This window comes from Myodes glareolus, chromosome 25 (genome assembly GCF_982192425.1).
Source record: "Myodes glareolus chromosome 25, mMyoGla1.1, whole genome shotgun sequence".
NCBI lineage: Eukaryota > Metazoa > Chordata > Mammalia > Rodentia > Cricetidae > Myodes > Myodes glareolus.
This window is the reverse complement of record NC_142050.1, coordinates 35,856,012-35,882,254: the sequence shown is the minus strand read 5'-3', so window position 1 is coordinate 35,882,254 and position 26,243 is coordinate 35,856,012. Positions and strand designations below refer to the sequence as shown.

The following is a 26,243-nucleotide window of genomic DNA, read 5'->3' as shown; positions in this document are numbered from 1 at the left end:
TCTCCTTGGTAAGTTCTTCCTAAAGCAGAGGCCACTGATGTGTGATTCCCCTCTGTATGCTATGAACACTAGTTAATAAACAAGCTGCATGCTTGGTTGTGGTGGCACACGCCATTAATTCCAGCACTTGAGAGGCAGGTGTGCCAGCCTGGTCTACAGAGCTAGTTCCAGGACAGGCTCCAAAGCTACAGAGAAACACTGTCTCAACAAACAAAAACAAACAAACAAAAATAAAGACACTGCTTTGGCCTATGGCAGGGCAGAAAATCCAAGCAGAGGTAAGAGGAGGAAAGAAGGTGGGGTCAGGCAGAGGCTGCATAGCTGTCAAAGGGAAGAGAAGCCAGTTAAACACCAAATAAAACAAGACACACAGAAAATGAGGTAACATCACGGAGACGTGGCAATACATAGACTAATAAATTGGGTTAATTTAATATGTAAGCGGTAGCTAGAAATACTCCTGTGCCATCAGCCAAACAGTGTTGTGATTAATATGATTTTTGTGTAATTATTTGGGTCTGGGTGGCCAGGAAATAAAGGCGCAGTCTCTGCCTACAGGCCACACTACTGCTAGGTGAATTTCTTACTCTACCATCCAAAGTGTAAGATGAAGAAAAAAGAAAATCTCATTGGATGGTAGCAGTGGCACACATCTTTAATCTCAGCACTGAGGCAGAGACAGGCAGATCTTTTGAGTTAGAGACCAGCAGAGTCTACAGAATGAGTTCCAGGACAGTCAAGGCTACACAGACACTCTGTCCAACAAATAAATATGTAATTTTAAAGGAAAGGAAGGAAGGAAAGAACAAAAGACAGACAGACAGACAGACCTCAAAGGGATCATCAGAAAAGTGGTAGAGGGACCGTAATACCCAAAAGTCACATGACATGTGCGGAGAGGCAATGATTTGCACCCTCTCAATTGTATTTTAGTAAAAAGCTGATTGGTCAGTAGCCTGGCAGGAAGTATAATAGGAACAATCAGCAGGAAGTAGAGGTGGGGTGACAAGAACAGGAGAATTCTGGGAAGAAGGAAGTCCTAGTCTGCAGTCGTGACCCAGCCTCAGAGGAAGCAAGATTTGACTGCCTCGCTGAACCTTAAGACAACAGAATGGTGCCTGATGTGTGGACAATTGCATCCACAGTAAGCCTGAGAGCGCTTGGGAAAAGAATAGAGCACGGCTTAATGATAGCAGCATTTTCTCAGATGGGCTCTGTTTGCTAGATGTGTCTCATGGAAGAGAAGCTTCCTGACTCAGCTTTAGCTGTAAAAACTTTGCAGCCCTTTTAAGAGGCTCTGCCACAAAACACTTAAATGGTGTTTATGAATAGCCTACAGCATGTTTCTTAGTGGCACCACAAACCTTGAAATAACAGAGTTGTAGCAATAAACATGGCTCTGGCTGGTACCTCCGCCATGAGGCTGGAATCTCAGAAAGCTAAAGAATGGGCTGGATCCAGTTGTCAAAGCCAAGGCTTTAATATTAGCCATATTGCTTAGCAAATTAAAGACTCATGTGGTCAGAAAAAGAGAGATGTACAGTAAAGACAGAATCAAAGATGAAGAAAACCTCTAAATGGTTTATAGTGTGTTAAAAATATATGCAGGCTTGGGAGAGAAAAAGGTTAAAGTCCTTAAAATAAAAAAAAGAGAGTAGTTGGGTGTGGTGGCACACACCTTTAATCCCAGCACTTGAGAGGTGGGACAGGTAGATGTCTGTGAGTTCAAGGACAGCCTGGTCTACAGAATGAGTTCTAGGACAAAGATACAGAGAAACTCTGTCTCAAAAAGCCAAAAATTAAAAAATAAAAATAAAAAAATAGAGGTTAAAATAAAGCCACGTAAAGATGAAAAATACACAATCTGGATACTGTGTATTTATGCTCTCTTTGAATTGTTTGAATGCTGAGGAAAGAGCAACAGCTGCTAAAAGATATTTGTTTATAAATGCTGCTAAATTAATCCAAGATAGGTATTTTGAAAATACCTTGACTTCAAAATTGAAGTCAAAAGGTATGTTACTTTGGAGAAGAGGTTTTGTTTTTTTGTTTCTACAGGAAATGAGGCTATGGATTCATTCTGAGTTAAGAAAAATCAGGTTTGATCAAGGAAGACCACCTGAGAAATCTCTGGTAGGAGCAGATGGCTCAGATGTAGAACTGTTCTGAGTTCTACTTCCAGAACAGATTCTAGACTACTGCCTGAGATGATCAAGCCTCACAGGACACTCCAGTCATAACTTGATAATTCTAAATTTTCTTTAGGTCCTCATAAGATTATCAGTGCCCCCAATCAGCAGGAAGTAGCCTGGAAAACTACACCCACATTCCAAAAAAAAAAAAAAATGGACTATGGATATTTTCCTTTGTTTAGAATGTTGATTACAAGTTGTTATGGATAATGGTCAGGAGAAAAGCTAAACAAAGGATATTAGAATCTGAGTTCTTGCTCCTTAAAAAAAGGGGGGGGTGCTGTGGGACAATGATTTGTACCCTGTCAATTGTATTTTAATAAAACGCTGATTGGCCAGTAGCCAGGCAGAAAGTATAGGCAGGAAAACCAGGCAGGAAAACCAGGCAGGAAGTAGAATAAGGACCAAGCAAGACAAAAAACCTTCAGACAACAGACATGTATTCAATGATACATAGATATTGGCTGTTATTTCAATGATAACCAAACTACAATCCATAGAACCATAGAGGTTAGGTATAGAATAAGGGATTAGGGGGTACATAAAGATCTCGTTAGGAAAGAGAATTAGAAAAGAAATAGTTATGGATGGATGGGGAGGTTTAAATAGGAAGATCAAGTGGGTGGTAGAGGGGAGAACAGAATGAGAGAGAAAATGGGGGGAGAGACAGCTAAAATTAGGGCCATTTGAGGTGTTATATTGAAACCTAATACAGTAGAAGCATCCTAAAATATATACTTAAATGAAGGCAATTGAAATGAAATCTCTAAATAATGGGGAGACAGTCCCAACAGTACATCTCATCACCAAATGAAACTTTCAGTACCAGGACTGGGTTACAACTAAACGAGTTGCTAGCAAAAGGGGTCCCATGAAAACTCCCAAACATCCTAAGCTGATGCCATGACTATAGGTTGCTTCACAAACTGACAGCAAGGTCCTATTGTTGAAGACAGCACCTACACAACTCACTCAAATGGAGAAGTCAAGCTGATGCCTTCACCACAATAGAGCCTTCACTCCAACATTCTAGTGTCTTTAGTACAGGAAGGTAGTCTGCATGTTACCAAAGGAAAAACAAACACCAAGATAGCCACAAACCCTTTGATCTACAATTGGTGACCTGTCTGCATGATATGCTCAGGTAATGGTGGCATAAAACTTGGAACCAACCAAGCATATCTGATTTGACTTAAGGTCCACCCCATGAGATAGAACTCATATCGACAACTGACCCTGGTGACCAAGAACCAGAGACCAGACAGCCCAGGGACCTAGGGAAAAAACAAATACTACTGTTCTTAGAAGAAAGTAGCAACAAAATGACTCCTAATGACATTCTGTTATACTCATAGATCAGTAGTACCTTGCTTAACCATCATCAGTGTTCTCCTGAAACAGATGGAAATAAGCTATATAATTAATATACAGAGTGAGAGAGCTTGGAACATAGCCCTAATGGGATATTGATATAGGTGAGTCTTCTGTCTATGTGTTACTTTCATTGATCAAATAAAGAGACTGTCTTGGCCTTTGATAGGACAGCAGCTTAGATAGGCGGAGTAGACAGAACAGAATGCTGAGAGAAAGAAGCAGAGTCAGGCAGATGCCATGAAGCACCGGCCCGAGATGGACGAAGGTTAGAATCTTCCTGGTAAGCCATGACCCCGTGGTGATACACAGAATACTAGATATGGGTTAAAGCAAGATAAGAGAGTTAGCCAAGAAGAGGCTAGATATAATGGGCCAGGCAGTACTTAAAAGAATATAGTTTCTGTGTAATTATTTCGGGTAAAGCTAGCCAGGCGGTGGGAAGCGGCCCATCGCTCCTTTTACAACAAGATATCTCCACCATATCCTCTCCCCCAGGTCTCAGGGAACCCTGTGGAATAGGCAGCAGAAAGAGCATTAAGAGTCATCGTGAATGGAGGACACCAAGGAAACAAGGCCCTATATCTAAATCAACGGGATCAATACAACATGGGAACTCACAGAAACTGATACACAGGGCCTATACTGGTATGCACTAGACTGCATTGTAGGAAGGAAATGCCTCCAATCCCTAATGCTGAAACCATCTCTAATTGATAAACACTTGCAAATGAAAATTTAGTTTTCTCCAAGGAAGTCTCACTGTGGAAACAAACTACTCTTAAGCTGCTTGTTCAACAGTAGATGGCCAACAAAAAAATGAACTAACAGCATCTTTGGAGATTCCTTGCCTCATAATGCCCTGCCAGGGCTTTTACTTTTCCTTCCTTCAGTCCGTGCATCCATCCACCCATCCATTTACGGGGGCAGTGTTTCTGTGTAGCCCCTAGCTATTCTGGAACTCACTCTGTATATCAGACTGGCCTTAAACTCAGAAGATATGCCTGCCTCTGCCTCCCAAGTGCTGGAATTACAGGTGTGGTCTTTAATCTGGTCTTTCTTTTTTAATTTTATCTTATTTTATTCATGTTTTTTTTTCTTCTCTCTTTTTACCCTACAGATCCTCTGTGTATAATATGGCTTCCAGTTTAGTGTTTTTATGGGATTCCCAAGTGTTCGAATGAGTGAGTCTGTGTCTCTATCTGTTTCTTCTGACTTTTCTTGGGCTCTTTGTCCTCTGATGTTTTGTCCTATTCTGAAGTTTTTGTTTTTTCTTATTTTATTATCCCTTAGAAGCCTGTTTTCTAATGAGAGAAAGGGGTGGACCCAGATTGGGGTGGGGGTGGGGAGAAGAACTGGGAGGAGTAAGGGAGAGGACACTGTAATCAAGTCATACATGTGAGAAAAAAATCTACTTTTAATGAAAGGAGGATAAAAGATAAGTCACATGATAATGAAGTCTACAGCAGGAAACATATAAAGAACATATACCTGTATAGAGATATAGACTCTAGGGAATCTCATGGTCTCTTCCTGGTAATATAAGAAGAAATCAAGTAAATGTGTCTTAAGAAACAAATTCCAATTTCAAAGGAGGATAGGTAGGAGCTGAAATCAGCAATCGCCACCAAACATAAGATCCCCAGGGTTCAAGAAAATACAAATCAACAGGAGGATAAGCATTTGAAAAAATTTTGAAAACTATGTAAAAAAATAAAGAAAGAAAGTGAGGTAATTTGACTTATGTTTATGATTTATGCCATTTTTTAAAAAGTATTTTAAAAGAGGCAGGCAAAAGCATCTTGTTCTAAGTACTGCCATTTTGACTTCAGACTCCATTTTACCTGCAGAGTGAAATAAAGCTCAGGTTCCCAACCCCAGGGAAGCTGGGAACTTTCCAATGGCTGACTAACCTCCTCCCTAAACCACAGAAGTAGCCATTACGCATCTTTAGTTTTCTAGAAACATCATGGCTGTTCCTAACAACAGAAAGAACAAATAAATCTGATTGGTTGGACTGAAAGGTTTGCATTATATGTTAGTTGATAATGATGGAACACACAAAGAAAGTCCCTAATCTTTGATATCTGATTGGTGAAAATTATAGCTGCAATGTGGCAACAAATTGTAATTTGTGTGTGTGTGTGTGTGTGTGTGCTTACAAACCCCGACTTTGCTCCTACTTGGGACTGTCAGGAGAAAGAGCATTGTCTCTCTCCTTCCTTGTGGTGCACAATGAACTAAGTATAACAATTTGTATATATATCCTATGTTTAGTATGTACCTATTATAGTACTAGTATATCTGGTACATAACAAACTACATAAACATAAAAATATTTATCAATCTTTATCAAATAAAGATCTTTGGGAATCTCTTAAAATCTTATTTTTTAATGTGTTTCTGTGGTTGTTTGTATGTGCACCACATGCTTATATGTACCCAAGATGGCCAAAAGAGGGCATCAGAATCCCTGGACCTGAAGCTACATACATGCAGTTGGGCTATCCAATTTTGGTGCCAGGAACTTCAGTCCTTTGCAGGAACAGCAATGACTTTGACTACTGAGTCATCTCTCAAGCTCCCAAGAGATAACATTTTTTAAATGCCACATTAACGATGATAGCTTCTTACTAATTCCAAGCCACCAAATGCACTTAAAGCATGGTTCCCAAACAAAGAAACTTGCTAGTTTTCAAATTCTTGATCCCATTTCCCCCTTTGGTTACTGCTCCTAAGCTTGCTCCTAAGCTTACAGTGAACTGCTAAGTGCCTATGAGGTGCCTGCTATGTCGCTCTAATGCTGCTCTGCCTAGAGAAATGTTATCTTTATCATAGCTGGGATAAGGCCTCAAGGACTGAAAGAAATCAAGGCTGGTAGAAAAACAAACTTATCAATTCCATATAGCTGATATTACAATGATGTAGGAGAGGCGTCTCTATTTCTGTTGCTTTCATTGGCTAATTAATAAAGAAACTGCTTGGCCTGATAGGTCAGAACATAAGTGGGTGGAGTAGACAGAACAGAATGCTGGGAAGAAGGCAATGAGGCAGACGCCATGGAGCCAGCCACCAGGTCAGACATGCTGAATCTTTCCCAGTAAGCCACCACCTTGTGGTGCTACACAAATTATTAGAAATGGGTTAATCAAGATGTGAGAGTTAGCCAGCAACTAACTCTCTAGAGATAATGGGCCAGGCAGTGTTTAAATGAATACAATTTGTCTGTTGTTATTTCTGGGGCTAAGCTAACCTTGTGGGAGCCAGGCAGGATGAAAAGCAGGCCTGCCCACAGCTACTCACTACAGAGTGGTGCCCAACGTGGTAACTAAATCCACTTAAAAACCTGAGAGAGCTTAAAAATAAGGGAAAGAGAGTTTAACACAGATTTTGCTGTTTGCTAGGGCTTGCTGTAGAGAGATTTCCTGTTTCAGCATTAGTAGCAGAAAAAGCAGCCTGCCGCTCCTTCTACATTACAAAGCACAAATCGGACAGCAGCTAGGAATTAGTTGTATTGGATGCCATTAATCCCAGCACTTGGAAAGCAGAGGCAGACAGATCTCTGAGTTCAAGGTCAGCCTAATATACAGAACAATTCTAGGACAGTCAGAGTTACTCACAAAATGGTTATAGCTTTCTATAGAGCACATATCTCCTTGTCAGCTAATTGTATATTTAATTCCCAGGAACACCAGGCTGTCATCTACTATGAGCAGCCCTGATTTCTCTGGGCTCTGCTTCTGTAATATCCCAAACTGGTGAGGAGTCAAGCCATCAGCTCAATCTTGAGTACAGATCAAATGGAAGAACTCCTTATTTATTTGCTTCACTTTTTCTCTGGGGGGAGGAAGGACCAAACAAACAAACAAAAAGGTCCAGGGTGGTCTTGAACTCATTCTCTAGTTTTAGTCTCTCAATTGCTAGGATCACAAAGCATGTACCATCACTTTCTGCCACAATCACTTTCCTTGGAGCTATTCATGTGTTCTGTACCATATAACGTAGGGACTTCCAAGGCTGCTAAAATTGAGGGGCTTTTATAAGCAGCCTCCACATAGGACTTTCCATGAAGTGAGACTACATGTTTTGTGACAGAGGCTTAGAAATGGTATAAAAGAGGGAATACAGAGAGAAACAACTAATATTAAAGGTTATCAGAAAAATCATATGGAAACCTACTATTGTAGACTAGTGGTTTCAACCTGTGGGTTGTGACCCCTCTGGGGGGTTGTAACACTCTTTCACAGGGATCACTTAAGACTACTACAAAACATATTTACATTATAATTCATAACAGTAGCAAAATTACAATTCTGAAGTAGCAAGGAAAATAATTTTATGGTTGGGGGGTCACCACAACATGAGGAACTGTATTAAAGTGTCTAAGAAAAAAGAAGGTTGAGAAACACTGCTATAGAAGCTTCTGAAAATATATACATATATGTAAGAAATCTAAATGGAATCACCAAATAACAGGGGAGACAATGCTCCAACAAGATACATCAAAACGTTCCAAAATGCCAAGTGAAATCTCCAGTGTCAGGAATGGGTTACATCGTGCCAAATCATTGGTCAAAGGCGTCCCAAGGAACAACCCCTCAGCCTTAACATCACTTGCTCTTGTCAAGGCTTGGTTCCTCTCTACAACCTGGTGGTAAGGCCTCTAGCTAAAAACAACACTTACTTATGTCACTGAACATGGGAAAATCTAGCAAGTGTCTAACTACATATTTCATCCCTACTGACTAGCATTCCTGGTCTTGGCACTCTGAATGGAAACAAAGGAGAAAGGTAATTGATCATCAATATCACCCAGCTACAAATCATTTAACCTACAATAATGACCTACCCACAAGATATATACTGTTGCAATATGACACCTATGTCACGACAGAAACCAATGCTAAATATTTTTTGATTGTATTTAAATCCCACTCCATGAGGTGGAATTCATACCCAATATAGCTAAAGTGGGCAGGAATATGAAACTAGATAGGTCATGTGCCTAGGGGAAAACCTAGTACTACTATTCTGCTAAAGGAACCCAATTAAAATGACTCCTAATGATATACTGCTATACTCATAAATCAGTACCTCCTTCAACCCACATTAAAGAGGCTTCTTGTAATATATGGGGATTAACACAGAGTACTAAACTGGACAACGTACAGAAAGTGACTTTGAATCACTCAATCCTAAACGGAATGACTTCATCAAATCCTTCTCCTCAAGGCTCAAGGATCTATGCAGGAGAAGAGACTGTAAGAGCTGAAAGCTTGTAAGAGCCAGAGGTGACTGATGACTCCAAGTGTCATCTATACACAACAGGATTGATGCACATATGAACTCAGTGACTGTGGCAGCACCCACAAAACCTTTACAGGGTCAAGTAAGATGGGATCCCACTCTAAACAAGAAGCTACTTACAACTGATACCTGCTGGCAAAGGAAAAATCAGTTTTCTCCAATGGACCATCCCTGGATATACCAACTGTGCCCAGGAGTAGTTGGCCAATACAACATGAACTCCATGTTTTTGTTGTTAATATTCTTATTTTTTTTGTGGACTTTTTGTTTCATTTTGGTATTTTTTGTTGTATTTCACTTTCATTTTTAATTTGTTTGATGTTTTGGTTTTTATTGTGCTTTGAAAGAGAAAGAAAGAACACAGAGTTGGTTGGGTAGGAAGGTGGAATCTGGGGGGAGTTTAGGAGGTAAAAAACATGATCAAAATAAAAACCCAAAGCACCTGGGGGATGGGATTCTGCTGACTGTGTATGACTCTGTAGCACAAGTAATAAAAATCCAGAGACAGATATTGGGGTTCAACCTGAAGATCAGAAAAGCAAAGCAGTCATGCCACTAGAGAGTTCTTACCTCTAAGAAATTCTCAGACTGAAAGAGAGCAAGTTCCTGTCTCATCCAGGCCTTATATTCCTCTCTAGTGCTGGGGATAAAGGCATGCTCCATCACTGCCAGGCCTCTAGGGGCTTAGTTTTACTATCTTCAGGCAAGCTTTATTTATAAAACATAAATATCACATCACTATAATGTCTCGGCTCCAAGGAACTAACATTAGTTAATAGATCAACTCCCCAATTGTGCCTATATTGTAAATTGTCAGTTAACAAAATTGGGAGGGCTGCAGCACAGCTCAGCAGTACGGTGTAGGAGGGCCTTCTTTCTATGTGTTGCTTTCATTGGTTGACTAAAGAAAACTGCCTTGGCCTTTTGACAGGGCAGCAGCTTAGATAGGTGGAGTAGACAGAACAGAATGCTGGGAGAAAGGAAGTAGAGACAGAGAGCCGCCCGCCACGAAGCTGCCAGGTCAGACATGCTGAATCTTTCCCAGTAAGCCATGAGCTCGTGGTGACGTACAGATTTTTAGAAATGGGTTGAATCAAGAAGATGTGAGAGTTTTGTCAATAAGAGGCTAGAACTAATGGGCCAGGCAGTGCTTAAATGAATAGAGTTTCTGTGTAATAATTTCGGGTATAATCTAGTCAGGTGGCGGGATGCAGCCTGCTCCTCTTCATACACAACAGTAGTAGAGTGCTAGCCTAGTATTTAAGAGAGACTGGGCAGATAGATACCTCATCAGTTAAGAGGACCTGCTACTCTTTTAAAGAGTGGTTCCTAGCACCTATCAACAACTCACAACTGCCTGTAACTCCAGCTCCATGGGATCTGACAGCCTCTTCTGGCCTCTACAGGTATTCACACACATAGTACACATTCACAGATACACATATACACATAATTTTTAAATGAATACAAAATCTTCAAAACAAAACTAGCAAAACTTAACAAACATGGATTAAATTCTTGTATTTTTCTCTTCCTAGACAAATAGTCTGACCCCTGTCAAAAGCATGCTTTCTATTCTTTAGAAGTAGCTCTTAATAGTTTACTATTCTGGTGGACTGGATAGTATGTCACCAACATGTTAGCATTTCTCCAAGGTTTTAGTTTTCCAATTTAATATTCCAGTGAAAAACTAAACTCTTCACTTTTTTTCTACATAAAACAAATGGATACTAAAAGAAAATTACAGTGGATCAGGTATGGCTCACTTGTGACCCTAGCACTTGGGAGGCAGAGCAGAGGTCATTGTATACATAGAGTACATAGATACCCTCTTAGAGCCTCCAAGGGCATCAAGTATGCATGTGTACAGACATACATGAAAGACAAAAAACAACCATGCAAAAGAAATTTATTTTTAAATAAGAGTTTAAAAGGAGAGAACCTACATGGCCACACAATGCTGGTTCTAGAAGCAATCATCACTAAATAAAAATCTCAGTCTTAGGGTTTTGAGATGGCTCAGTGGTTAAGAGACTCTGCTGTTTTTGTCAAAGAGGGCCAAACGGATAAAAATTTGAATCTTAGCACCCTTACTGGACAGATCATTGCCATTTGTAACTCTAGTTTAAAGGATCCAATACCTTCTAGCCTCTACAAGCATTGTACTCTTGTATACACACCCACAAAGAGACACAATCATATAGAAATCCTCCCCAGATATATGATCATGCTGTTCCTCTAGTTGCACACCAGATGTAGATGATAAAACTCTACTGCTAGGTCAGCTTTGGTAGTATATGCTTTTAATTCCAGCAATTTGGGAGGCAGAGGTAGGTGGATCTCTGTGAGTTCCAGGGTAGCCAGAGCTACATAGCGATCCTGTCTCCACATAGGTAGGTAGATAGGTAGGTAGGTGGTAGGTAGGTAGGTAGATAAGTAAATGGAAGGCAACACAGCAACAACAAAACCTCTACTACTGATGACACCACACACTTGAGATCCAAGACTTAAGAGAAATCAAACTGGAACTGAGCTAGAAACTTCCTTCCTTTTTGGCTAGGCTTTCAAGTGCCAGATAGTGCTCTAAAGGCTGCTGGGGGTGGGGAGGGGAGATTAAGGGTCTCATTGAGCTGTGAACTCTACAAACTACAACATTAATCTGCCTGGAAAGATGCCCAATTGCAATCGTGGCATGACTGTTCTAAGGGTAACCAACTGCCTTCTGTTAGGATTTGAGGCATATTCCTTAAGATGGAATCCATGCCTCCTAATACTGGAAGCCTACTAAAAATTCATCCTTGTTAGGTGTCATACCACATGTATTTACTCCCAGAACTTGGGAAGCGAAGGCAGGTGGATCTCTGTATGTTCAAGACCAGGCAAGTTTATAGAGTAAGACCCCCGTCTCAAAACAAAACCAAAACCACCCATGCTTGGGTAAATCATAAACCCAAAGGAGTATGGAGCACTTACTATTCTTGGTTAGTAAATAGCCATAGTATAAAAGTGCCTCCTAAATATCCTATCTATAGAAACAAGTGCTACTTAGTCTTAATCAAAGATGACTACAGTGAACCACAGTGCATAAAGACTCACAGCTGCAGAAGAATATATGTATAAATGATGGGTAAGGGTTCAGCCCTAAACAAGACATTTATATCACCCACTCTAAACTTTAGGAACACCAGGGAAAAGAGGGTGGAAAAAATTCAAGAGTAAGAAAACAGAAATCCTGCAAAATGCATAGACACGGCCAGAAACTAGCAGCAGCTGTAATTACAGGTAGGGGACTAGACCTGTCAACAGCCAACCACGAATGGGGGAGGGCCCAGGAACCACTATGCTTTCTGCTACTATTTACTACTGACAAATTCTAGAAATGGAAAGTCATCTTCAGTTGTTGCGTACTTACTAGTGAGGCCACAAACCCATGGTCACAAAGATGGTCCCAGGTTAAATTCAGTGGGCTACAAAACAATACAGAAAGTCATAAACAAGGGAAAGAGACTTGTAGGAAAGAAGGGAGACTGACAGGGATCAGAGGCAGGTAAGGGGGGTATGAATTAGATACAGGTATGGAATTATATAACAAAATTAATCAACTAAAAAAACCCAACAAACTAATAACAACAACAAAAAAACCCTTGGGCTAGTAAGATGGCTGAGCAGGAAAGGTGCTTGCTGCCAAGTCTGGTTATGAGGGATTTCAATCCTCCTGAGACTACATGATGGGAGGGGGAAACTTCTAAATGTTAGTCATGGGAGATACAAGAACACAAAATGTTAAAACTAACAAAAATCTTTACTAGCTAGATATTATGGTTCACAGCTGTAATCCTAGCTAGCAGGGGCTGTGAGGCTGGGGCAGGGAGATCAATCACTACAGATCCAATCAAGGGCAGCCTGGGCTAGAAAGAACTTACTTCAAATAATAAGTAACTTTAACATTTTACACAGGGGTTCATTTTGTCTTTTCTTTAGTATAAAAACATATTTTTACTTAAATGTTTCCTTTTCTTTTTCACCTGTTTATTTCTGACATGGTTTCTCTGTGATAACAGCTCTGGCTGTCCTGAAACTCGCTCTGTAGACCACACACACATTATACATACATACAAGCAAAACACACATTAAGAAGAACATGGGGGAAGGGGAACAAAAAGAAACCTTAAAATGTGCCTAAGAATTAAGAACTGGGGGCTTCATAGTAGTGTGTGATTTTATTCACAAGGCTTATTCCCCAGCACCAATATAAGCATAAGTATTACATACACAAATGACTTAATAACTAAGACTTAGCTGGGCCTGATAGAACATGCCTTTGGAACCAACATGCAGGAGACAGAGGCCTGCCAGGGTTTACATAGTGAGGTTGTGTCTCAAAAACAAGCATGCCTTTCCAGATAGTATTGGTACATGCCTTTAACTCCAGCACTCGGGAAGCAGAGGCAGGTGGATCTCTCATGAGTTCAAGGCCAGCCTGGTCTATAAAATGAGTTCCAGTACAGCCAGGACTACACAAAGAAACCCTGTCTCGAAAAATAAACAGAAGAATAAGATTTAAGTTATACCTGTACTACCTTTCTAGTAAATAAGCCTCTTTGAAACAAATTACAGTGAATGATCTGATATTCCACCTTACCTGCAACCTAATAAAGTAGCCCGTTTCTTTCACAGATGGCGAGCAAAGGCAAGTAACTCAAGGATCAGACAACTGGGCAGTTTATTATGAATAGCAATAGCATAAACTTAAGTATTCTGTGAGAGGGTAAGGAAGTGCAGAGGTTCCTCCATCTAGTAGCCTTGCAGAAGCCATTTTAGGTTTGACTAGAATTTGATCTCCTTGATAGAAAGCCCAGTGGAAAATTACTAAACTCAAAGATGCCCCAGCTAATTTATGCCTGGTCCATCTGAAGAGATGGCTATGATGCCTCTTTATGTTCTGACTGGACCAATGAGAAATGTGAAAGGGGCTAGAGAAAATGGTTCTCCGTGGAGGAGAGGCCAGGAGGCTGCCGCTATTACACCTGGTCTTTTCTCTCCCCCTTACACACAGAGTGCCTCTGGCTATGGGGCGGCCAGACAGGCTTTGTCTGAGGTTGTGAGGCCATTATCTGCTCTCCCCTTGAGGGAAGTGCAGAGGTCCCTTTCTCCACCAGTGATTTTTATAATCAGAAGACCCAAAACCCTCCCTTTTAGGACGGGACCTTATCAGTCTGTCAGAGACTTTATACACACAAGATGTCTTGGAGTGATTGCCAGGGCCTCCTGGTTACCCTGACTATAGCCAAGGAGACCCAAATCTGGCTGGAAAGTAGTAGGCTCTGGGGCTGGGTAGATGGACTGTAAAGATGGACTTTGCAAACTCCATTTTAAAGAAGGAGTTTCATCTTAAGCTATATAATGAGCAGGGGGGAGGGGCTGATCTCAGCTCTAGAAATAAGCTGCAATAGCGGAATTTGAAGGGATACCCTAAGAAATCACCAACTAAGGAGCAGAGTCATAAAATTTAACGAGATCCAGATGTTCCTAGCAGGCATCCTGTCCTTGAAGATATCTTGCCAGTAATTTATAGCTCTGTTAGTGTTTTACACCCAACAACTGACCAATGGTTTCAGAAACTACCTTATTCTATGCCCTCCTTACCCAATCCCAAAATGATAGGACATGAACTCCCCTGATTATGGCGTTTCCCCTTTAAAAGTTCTACCTTATTCTATGCCCTCCTTACCCAATCCCAAAATGATAGGACATGAACTCCCCTGATTATGGCGTTTCCCCTTTAAAAGTTCTCTCTTCCCCAGGTTCATGGCCATACCATGCTGGGGTGCTGGAAAGGGGTGGTTCTAACTCAAGTTTGTACATTAAAGACCCTCGTGTAACTTGCATGGGAAACCGGGCCCTGTGAATTCATTTGGGGGTCCGTAATTTGGGCATAACAGGACACTTCCCAAAGTAGAGAACCTTCTACTTTGTGAACCTTCCCATCAACTGAACTCAGTTGGGACTCTAATACCAATGAAGGTAAGGAGGTACTGGAAACTTCTTGCAAAATATCATTGTGAGGATTAAAAGTGGCAGCCATAAAGCCTACCAACTAATCCAAGGTAAGTCAGGATACTCAAGAACCTGATGACAAATTGCCCACTGAGTTACTGGAAAGGCCCTGTGAGGCATAGAGATTGTTTACCTCCATAAACCTAGATGCCCCAGATAACTGCTGAGCCACTAATATTACCATTGTCGTGTAGTTGTTCCTAAATAAGGAGGAAGTTGCAGAAATTAGAGGGTGTGATAGTAGGAATGTAATTGGCCCCCATAGGCCCATAGGGAGTGGCAATACTAGGAAGTGAGGCTTTGTTGGAGTGTGGCCTTATTGGCTGAAGTGTGTCACTATGGAGGCAGGCCTTGAGGTTTCCTATGCTCAAGATACTGCTCAGTGTCTGAATCCTGTTGCCTTCTGATCAAGATGTAGACAGTACCATGTCTGCTGATGCTCCCCACCATGATAATCGACTGAGCCTTTGACCTGTAAGCTGCCACCTCAATTAAATGTTTTCTTTTATAAGAGTTGTTGTGATGGTGTCTCTTCACACGGCAACAGAAATCCTAACTAAGACAAAGAGATCTGAAGGGATGAACAGATGTCAACTTTTCAAAGATAGGAAAAAAAGCTCTCCCATGTGGTGATGGCTGCCCTTAGAGAAACAGATGAGAGGAAACAGACCAGGAGAAAGGATTCAAAAACTCACCAACATTGTTTGATGAAGCCCCAAGAATGAAATTTAGACAAAAATATCCATAAAGCAGTGTATACCCCAGTGTATAGATGACCTCCTCGTATCTTTGACCATTGAGGAGGAATGTAGACAGGCAACAGAAGGCCTTTAGAATCCCTCCAAGCCCTAGGGTACAGAGTCTCAACCAAGAAGGTTCAGCTGTGTATCCCTCAGGTCATATAACTAACTAGGCTACAACCTAGAGGAAGGAAAGCATTTGCTGTTCTACAATGTATTCCAGCCATCCTGCAAATCCTTTCTCCCATATCGAGAAAACAAGTACAGGAATTCCTAGGGGAATCGGGTATTGCAGGTTACGAAAATGGATTTGCTGAGATAGCCAAGCCTTTTATGTTAGCACAAGGGGCACAAAACCTTTGGAATTAACTGAGACTAAGCAGAGGGCCTTCTTCGAAGTCTTGAAAGAGGTCCCTGGCCCTTCCAGACATTTACTAAGTCCTTCAACTTGTGGATGTGGATGGAGCTGGAGGCATTCCCAAAGGGGTCCTGATGAAAACTCTGGGCCCCTGGAAAAGACTGGTGGCCTATTTGTTCAAGAGAGTTGATCCAGTTGCAGTTGGATGACCAGCATGTATAAAAGATATAGTTGCCACTACCCTGCTGGTAAAAGCAGCTGACAAATTAACTTTAGGGCAAGAACTGTTCCTGGAAACCCCAAATTCTATTGAGGCCCTCTTGGGGAACCCAAAAGATGTCTAATGCCTGGAGTGGGGTGAGGGGATGTAATACAAAGTCCTGCTTCTGGATCAACCCTGCATGTCAGCCCTCGACTGCGGGATGATGAACAGATAGAACCTCTGCATGACTGTCTTGAAGTGACAGACTGTGACAAACTTAATATAGTCTATCAGGCATGATCTGACTAATGTCTCATTGGTGACACCAGATGGGAGCAATTTCCTTAAAGATGGTATCAGGTATGCAGGAGTAGTAGTGACCCAAGATAAGACTATCTAGGCACAATCTTTAGGTAGGAGAACCTCAGCTCAACAAGTTGAGCTTTTAGCTTTGACCCAAGCATTCTACTGGGGGAAAGACTATGCTGTCACCATACACACTGACAGGCAATATGCTTTCACCATGGCACAGGGAAAAGAGAACTTTTTCAGCAGAAAAAGTAACCAAAAACAGAGACGAAATCTTAGTCCTATTAGAAGCTATCTAGTTACCCAAGAGGGTAGCCATTGTCCATTGCAAAGGACATCACAAAGGAGATTCCACAGAAACCAGACATAATAGTACAGCTGACTTGGCTGCCCAGGAAATAGCCCTAGAACCATTAGGGCCTCTCCAAGTCTTAGATGTCCTGCCAGAGCCCAGCTTATGAGACCACTCATAATGCATACCAGCAGAGACTGACTATGAAGACAAGAACTAGTCACACAGGATAAAGGATGGTAGGTGTTGCTCAATGGCAGATCCATGCTTCCCATGAGTTTGGGAAAGTGATGGGTTATGGACCTCCACCAAGCCACCCACCTAAGAGTCACGAAAACTGTTGAATTCCTCAGACCCAGGGATTATGTTCCAAATTTGAAAGTTCAATTAAATACACCACTTTAGATGTGCCACTTGTACTCAGCAAACCCCAAGGGGAGAAGATCCAACAAAGGATCCAGGCCTGAGGAAATGGGTCTGGGGAACATTTGGAGTTGGACTTATTTTGGCTACAAATATTTGCTGGTGTCTGTAGACACCTTCTCGAGATGGGTGGAGGCCCACCCTACCCGAACAGAGACTGCTCCAACAGTTACTAGGAAACTTCTTCAGAAAATAAATCCTAGGTTGAACTGCCTCTAGCTTTGGGGTTGAGCAATAACCTTGCCAAAGAGTCTTAAATTCTAACAGAGGTATTAATTGGAAATTGTATTGTGCATATAGGCTAGAGCTCAGGTCAGGCAGAAAGGATGAATAAAACTCTTTTTAAAGAGACTCTGACCAAACTGATCCTGGAATCTAGTGATCCTCCCTTTGCCCTGCTCGGGGTCCACTGTATTCCTTACTAGAAGGGAATTATTTCTTTTTGAAATTGTGTTTGGGGAACTACTTCCCATACTCCCCAAACTCCAAGCTATTCTCGAAACAGAAATGTCTAATCATTCCCTTCTCAAATACCTGAAGGCTTAGCAGGAACTTGCCAGGCCATTGACCAGACTGTGAAAAGAAGAATCTGCCCACCAGTTCCTGCCAGACTTGGTTTGCATAAAGGACCCTTAAAACTGAAACTGTATGGAAGAGACTCTATCCAGCCATCCTCACCACTCCAACTGCAGTCCAGCTGGGCTGGTGGTGGCACACGCCTTTAATCCCAGCACTTGGGAGGCAGAGGCAGGTGGATCTCTCTGAGTTCGAGACCAGATTGGTCTACAAGAGCTAGTTCCAGGACAGGCTCCAAAGCTACAGAGAAACCTTGTCTCGAAAAACAAACAAACAAACAAAGAATCCAACTGCAGAACAAGTAGCTGGTGTCATCCCTTGGAGTCATCCAAAGAGCCACGAAGGACAATGACAGATCGACTGTCTGTCACTTGGACCTCAGACTCCTTAAGACTCCTCAGACTGACCAGAGTTTACTAACCCAGGATACACTGTTTCTATCAGCCCCAAACATAGAAATGGGAACTCAGAAAAATCAGGGATAAGACTCTCTCATGTCCCTTCCAGGGTTAATATGAATCTATCAGATTGTAAAGACTAGCTAGAAAAAAGACCTTCAGGAATTACAATTTTATGCATACCCTACCAATAGTAAGTTGCCCTGCCAAGGACAAGATATCTACCTGCATATTGTCCTCAAGTTATAATCTTGCTGATTCCTCACCTTACAATAGGCTTGCTCAAATGCCCAGTGAACCAATATTCGCCTAGAAGACAGCATATTCTTTCATGCCCCTGAAGCTCCCTACTTGACTTGCTCGACTAAACATGCTTCCTCTAACTCACTGAAAAGTCACACCCTAACTCTATATATACTGGTCCATGTTATCCTGCACATATATGCCTAGAAAGGAGAAGAGAGGAAAGCTCAACCTGGTCTTGTCTCAATGTTAAAGGTCAAACAGGCTCCAATTCTAGCTCCGATTCTAGTAGGGACAGGAACAGCCAGTGTAGCTGCCATAGGCACCTCAGCCTTGATTGTTAGGAATCAAAACTTTAGGGAACTCAGTTCCTAGATACTCTCAGACTTACATCATTTGAAGAAATCTATTTCAAGGCTAGATAGCCAAGCTGCCTCCCTTGCAGAGGTAGTCCTACAGAACTGAAGGATGCTAGATCTACCTTTTTTTATGAAACATAGCAAGGTTTTGGGAGAAACTTGCAGTTTCTGTGCCAACCAATCAGGGATAATTAGGAAAACCTTGCCATGGTCAGAGAAAACCTTAAAGAAAAGAGACACAGATCAGATAATTGTTTTCAGTTCCTTGTTTACCTGGTCCCCCAAGGATGACCACCCTACTATCAGCATTAGCCTGTTGATTCTTATTCTGATTCAGCTAAGTGTGGGACCCTGCATCCTCAACTTCATTGCCAATATGTCAGAGAATAAACTGTTAAGTTACTGGTCCTTAAACCAGCCATGCCCCGGCTAGAACAGGTCAAGTCATTGTTTCAACTCATGCCCACAGAACCAACTAGGGAAGGTGACAGGGCAGGATAGTGCCAAGGTTCCTCTAAATCCTGTATTATTGCTGAGGCCATTTGAGGCTTGACTAGAGTTTGGCCTCCTTTTGAAGAATCTTGTGGAAAATTACCAAACTCTTCTAAGAACCTGAGGTCAAGATGCCCAGCTAATTTATGTTGGCTTCTGTTAAACTGTCTGCTTGTGCAAAGCTCCTCCTCCAGCAAACTGCTATCTCAGCTTCTGTTAAACTGCTTGTTTGTACTACCCCCCCACCCCACACACACACTCCCCTCAACTGTCAGGCAAGATAACAGGATGTGGGTTTTGCCTTTAAAAACTGCTTGCTCGGCTGGGCAGTAGTGCACTCCTTTAAGTCCAGCACTTGGGAGACAGAGGCAGGCAGATCTCTGAGTCAGACGCTCCAAAGCAACACAGAGAAACCCTGTCTCGGTAGGGGGTAAAGCTCTTTGCTCTATAAAGCAGTGGTTCTCAACCTTCCTAAAGCTATAACCCTTTAATATGGTTCACCATGTTGTAGGGACCTCCAACCATAAAATGTTTTTGTTGCTACTCCATAAGTCTAAGTTTGCTACTGTTATGAATTATAATGTGACCCCTATGAAAGGATAGTTAGGGCGGGGTATCGTAACTCACAGGTTGAGAACCATTGGGTTACATTTGCACCCTGAATATCTAGGTGTAGTCCCAGTCAACTGATATAAAAGCTTTCAATTGCCTATAGATTATGTCAGAGTGGTCTCTGGTGGGTTCCGCACAACAATAAAGACCCATGGAAAATAGTTTCCTATAACTAAAGACTGTTCTAAGAGCTAAGTGAGTCTAAGACAACAATCCAAGCCTGCAATTGCATCCCAACCTAATGTAATTATTTAACATATTAACTCAAAGCAGTCATTCCAAGCAGATGTTAAAAGTGACTAGCCATTAGGTGTAATGACTTCAAGCCTGTGACCCTCATACTTCTCACTATGAAAAGGCTGAGGCGGGAAGATTGCTAGTTGTGAACAAGTCTGGGCCGCTACACAAGCCAAACAAAACACACACACCAACAAACAAAACACCACGAACAGAAACAGATTTCTTTTCTCCCGTTACTTCGTATTTCTGAAAGACATCAATCTGCCCAAATATTTGCAGTATTAAAAGTTAAAAACTTCAAGCGTTCTCGCAAGAAAATATTGTTCTTTAAATGCTTTAAACCTGTTAACATAAGCAATGGGAACTACCTGTCAAAAACTAATTACTCAGTAATACCACAAAAGAGAAAGTAACTTCCAACTACTGTGTACAAAACACTTTGGAAGTCTATTTACTTTCTGTCCTTTATAGTGTCTCTCAAAATAAGATCTCCGAAAGCGGCAGACAACAAAACTCCTTCTCCCGGTTCCTTTGTCCCCAACGGAGGGGCTAGAGGAGAGGGAACTCATTAAAGGTAAAGGAGCCCCGAACGCACAAGATTCGAAACAGACGGCCACCAATCTGCAATCAATCATCAAAGAAACTCCCCATCACTTCATCTCCATCCCTCCCTCCCCCTCCTCTCCCGGTGCTCGCAGAACCCGGGTGGACACGAGCTGATCCGGATCATATGCACCCGGACAAAGCGTCGCGGAGGCAGCGGGGAGCTGCAAACTCGCCGCAGTCGTCAGAGCTCCTCAAAAGTGAGGGACCGCCAAGTCGCTCGGCCAGCCGGGGGCCCTCTTCTCTCCTCCCCAGTCGCCTGACAGCGGGTCGCGCCCGCCACCTCGCGGGCCCCTCTCACCTTGGGTAGCGAATGGTGAAGGACCACCGGCCGGGGAGCCCGGGGCGGGGGCGGGGACGGGGACGGGCGCGGGTGGAGGGGTCTCTGCCGAGCCCAGCGCGGGCGCCGTCAGCATGAGGTAGCGCTGGGGCGCGGGCAGGCAACGCTGGCAGAACGAGTGCAGGCAGGGCAGCAGCTTGGGCGCTCGGCTCTGGATGTTCTGGTGGCACACGGCGCAAGTGTCCAACAGGTTGAGCCGGGCTGCCTCGCCACCGCTCTCGGAGTCCGGGCCCTGGCGGCTCTCGGCCTCGTTCTCCCCGCTCGGTGCCGCCGCTGCGGGGCCCCCGGCCGGAGCCGCCGCCGCCGCCGCTTTCTCCACAGCCACCTCCATTGTCCTGCGGCCGCCGCCGGGGAAGCGGGAGCGCGCTCACCGCCCGCCGCCCCCGACGACCTCCGCCGCCTCCCCGCTTCTTCTCCTCAAGAGAGGCCGCGCGGACTCGCGGAGGGAGCGCAGGGAGGAAGCCGCCTCCCGAGTGGCGCGGCCGGAAGACGCGGAGCTGTCAACGGGGACCGGTTCCCGCACCGCGACGCCGCCGCGCGGGCCGGCAGGCAAACCGCCGCCGAGACGCTCGAATCCGCCCAGCGCGCCCTCCCGCGCCCAGCAGCCTTTCTCTCGGGCCCCTTGGACCACCGCGGGCCCCGCCCCCACCTCCCTCTCCCAGCAACCGCGGCGACAGCCAGCGGCGCACCAGCCAATGGTCGCCGCGCCTGCCGGGGGGGCGGGGCATGCGGGAGCCCGCGAGGCTCGGACGGCCCCCGCGGGAGGCTGGGAGTGGGCGGGGCCAGCCCCGCTCTGGACGCCGAGGGCCGCGGCCGCTGATTGGCCCGCTGTGTGTGTGTGTCTCTCCACTGAAGATAGTAAAGGGCTCGTTTGTTAAGGAACCGGAGCAGGCGCCTGGTTCGGCCCGCAGCTGTGGCCCCGCCTTAGGGGCGGGGCTCTCCACCTTGTCTCCCAACCTGGTTAATTAAGAAACTGCTTGGAAAACTGCTCTTACTACAGGAGACGCGAGCCATGAGAGGAGAGTAGATCGCGGGAGCATGAAGGAGAAGTAACGTGCAAATGAGAAAAGAACCAAAACACCTTGTGCAAGCACACAGACATTGTTTGAAAGGGTAGCGTGCAGGCAGCTTGAATTTTTTTTTGTGTGGCCCTGAATTCATCTCTGTGATGAATGAATGAGAATGAAGTATACGGAGAAAAACTGCAAAAACGTCGGAATTTAAAAAAAAAACTACCCAGATGGAAAAAGGTGAAATTAATTTTGTTTCTTAAATAAATAAAAGCAGTTAATTCAAGGATTGAATAAAAGAATTGCAAATGTCTTAACTAAGTATTGAACTATTAAATAAAAACCCAGACGTGTTGGCACACACCTAGTCTCCTAATACTCAGAGTCTGAAGCAGAGGAATTACTACAAATTCAAGATCATCCTAGGTTATAGTCAGTGTAAAACCCTGTCTCAAAGTGGGGGGAAGAGCTCAATTCTAGTTTTAGAGTTTCAGTATTATATTTCATGTCTTCGCTCTCCCACGCTTGTTACCGGAAATTCTGAGGAGTCCCATGGGAGTTGCCACCTGTTACTAGGGAAATCAGAGTCCCCTCTTGAGGTTCTTAGTCTCATTAATAAAAGAATTTAAGAAGAGCCTCAAAAGGAAGCTGGAGGAAATTTTTATTAGAGTTTAAAAGAAAAAAAAAGCACCAATGCAGACAAGTTATAAATCTTCCCAGCTGCCCACAGGAAGATGAAGAGATGCAAGAGAAAAAGCCATGCCGGTTTTTGTGTGTGTGTGCGTGTGTGTGTGTGTGTGTGTGTGTGTGTGTGTGTGTGTGTGTGTGTGAAACTGACTTAGAGGTCAGCCACATGGTTACCAACAGCCACATGGTGAGGAGGGGAACTCTAGAGAATGAGTAAGGAAGCCCAGAGTACCAGAGAACTTGTATTAGGCCAACATCCAAAAGAAAAATGGAGAAGAAAAAAGGAAAGATGAATGCTTCTGCGTCAGAACTCCTGGAGAATCTCATGGGGAATTTGGAACTACTGCACTAGGGGCCAGGGATTTTGCAAAGGGAAGTACGTTATCTCATTAAAGAGTGGATTCTTCCTCCTACCTGTTCAGCAAGGATTGAGGTGAACCAGCCTTCCTGGGGAGTGGTTTCTTAGCCCTGTGATTGTCAGGCCCAGTTGGATTAATGTTAAAGATGAAGACAATGGCTTGCCTTGAGCCCAGAGGTAAATTCCTTTGTTTTGTGGCCTTGTAGGCAACACTTTCCCTTAATGGACTTTTAAATAAAAATAATAGAAATTATGCATTCAGTCAAAAGCTGGGTAAACAGCTAGGTGTAATGGTCCACACCCTTAGGGGAAGAGGCTAGTGAATCTCTGAGTCCAAGGCCAGCCTGGTCTACACAGAGAAATCCCTTCTCTAAAAATAATAATAATAAAAAACCAAATAAAGCTTCCTGGAACTTGAAGAATACAGTAGGAGACAAACTTGTAAACACATGACTAAAATAACTTATGTGCTGTTGAGAAGAAAGGCCATTGACACAAACCATCATGGCCAAATGTATCAAAGCAAGCAATTAAGGCAAACTTTTTTATTCATATACACAAACTGCCTCCCCTTAAGGCATGATTCAAGAGGTCAGCCTCAGACACTAGGAAGGTCAGGTTTTTATAGCTTAAGGGTAGGGGATTTCCAAATGGGGTATTTGGCAGGCAAAATAGTCAGAGTTACAGAAGCAAAACAGATGGTTGTTGTAGGACCCAGGGCAACTTCCTACACCTGCCAGGACAGGCTCTATAGACCAACAGGAAGGTAGGCCTGAGTCTCAGTTTACCCTAAGGCAATACCTGGTTCCAAGAAAGACCACAAACTGAGACCACCTATGCTCCACCTAGGAAAGGACCAGCCAAAGGAAATTCCTAACATTCCAAACATTGTAGATAGGACCACCTGCCAACACACAACCATGCTTTTCACAAGGACACCCCTGGACAAATGTCAGTCAGGGGTCCTAGACCTTAAAAATCCCCCTGCTATTATAAAAACCCCAACCCCAATTGTGCTCAGATCTCTCTGGTCACACCAATATGTTGTGCACACGGAGAATCTTAGCTTGTGAGAATCTTATGTAAGAATATAAAAGTTCTTTGCTTTTACATATATGACTCAGTCTTTTTGTTAGTTTTTTTGGGGGACTCCGCGGATCTCAGTATAATAGGGATCATTGCACAGTAGTCATTGCTATGGATTTGCAGCGGGTCCCAAGAGCAGAGGGGGCCGGGCAGCGGGTCCCTGAGAGCAGCCAGCCCCAGGCAGGGCCCCGGCGCACCCCACAGCAGGTCTTCAAAGGTGGCTGGTACCCTGCGTGTTCCCCAGCAGCTAGCCATGTGGGCGGTGGGTGGGCAAGGGGCAGACAGATAGGCATAACATACAGATGGGTTTGCAGGGGTCCCAAGGAGGGACAGCACATGAGACCGCGCAGCCGCAGCTGGTCTCCACGTGACTGAGACTGGCGGGGAGGTGGGGGTAAACACACCATACAAAATAAAGTTAGACATTTATTAGATGGGTTATAGGGGGAAGGAAAAAAGGGAGAAGGGGGGAGAGAGAGAGAGAAAGATAGAAAGAGAGAGGGAAGAAGAGAAGGGAACAGAGAGAGCACCAAGATGGGGGGGGGGCCCTGCAGGGCGTGGGCGTGGCTTGTCTCTTAAAGAGATAGCATTACAGTCATAACAACGTTTTGAAACAAAGGTGGAGTTGCAAGTGTAGGATCAAGCCATGATTAGCTTAATAGAGGCCTGAGTCTAGGTAGCTTACGCTGGGGCAATACCTGGTTTCAATAAGAACCACAAACTGAGACTACCCAGGAACAGACCATCCAAAGGAAATTCCGAATGTTCCAACCATTGTAGATAGGATCACCTGTCAGCACGCATTCACCAGGACACCCCTAGACAAATGTCAGCCAATCAAGGGTCCTGAATCTTAGAAATCCCTCACTCCCACCTTTACTAATATAAAAACCCAACTCAGCTCAAGGCTCTCACTCCAATATGTTGTACACACAAGAGAGTCTGAGTTTGCAAACTTGTGTAGAATAAAGGCTCTTTGCTTTTACATACAGTACTCGGTCTCCTGGCTGGTTTTGGGTGGACTCCATGATCTGGGTATAACAGCAAGATGGTCATTACTATGTTTTGAAACAAAGACATGATTTCTGTTTCCTGGAACACACGGTACAGAGCCATTTGTAGCTAATGTTACAGCTGGGGCATAACCCAATCCTGGAGAAACAGAGATTTAATCATAAACAGGAATGAGCCCAGTTTGTCTTTCCTATGAGATGGCTTTCAGGCCATCAGTTCTTAGGAGTCATCAAGGCTTATGTGTAAATGAAGTAATTCTGGACATAGTTCAGAGAAGGATACTGTCCTGTGTGTAAGGCTTTGCTAAAACTGAGGATGATTCTAGAGGAACTAACTAAATGGCATCAGAGTGGAAATTTTGATGTCAACAACACTTCCCAACTTGCTTTCCAGGACAGTTAATAGATCTCCAGTATCAGGTTTTGTTACTTAATTGTTGTAGGTGTAATGATTTCAGCCACAATAAGGCTGATACTTCTGGGTTCTAGGGGCCACGCATGTGCAGACAAGCCCTCAGGCAGAAGTGCCTGATGGCCCCCGGGGTGTTAAAGGGCCCCTGTGTGACCCACATGCGGCATGTATTACATCGTTTACGTATGACTCAGCTAAGCCCTTGCGTGCATGCGTGAGCCCATCATCTGTGTCATCTGCATATGACATTGCCATGCCAACCCTCTGTGCATATGTGCTAATCAACTTTTAAAAGCTGGATGCACCATCTTCCTCTCTTTTTCTCACTCTCTCTCTCTCTCTGCACACAGACTTCCCCAGGCCTGTACACGCCCCCTCTAATAAACTCCTAAGCGGGTTTGTTGCATGTTTCATGTTTCCTTCTCATTCATGTCAGGTAATTTCAGTAGGATATTTGATCACACTGTGAACTCTGAGATTGCATTATTTACCGGGAATACCTGTTTCTAGTTGTGGTGTGGCTCAGCCCTGGCACACTTGAATTCAAGAGCTTTCTGCTTGAA

General features: G+C 43.6%; 1 protein-coding gene across 4 annotated transcripts in view; it reads right to left on the bottom strand.

Annotated features, from left to right (window-relative positions):
• The window catches only part of Trim24 (tripartite motif containing 24), a 103,501-nt gene extending 81,920 nt beyond the window's left edge, over positions 1 to 21,581 (bottom strand). For all 4 annotated transcript variants that reach the window (XM_085683967.2, XM_085683968.2, XM_085683969.2 and 1 more), the window contains exon 1: positions 21,076 to 21,581. In XM_085683967.2, the coding sequence (XP_085540093.1) occupies positions 21,076 to 21,445 (370 nt within the window). In that variant the 5' untranslated portion in view covers positions 21,446 to 21,581. The remainder of the gene's footprint in view (positions 1 to 21,075) is intronic.
• Positions 21,582 to 26,243: the final 4,662 nt, after the last annotated feature.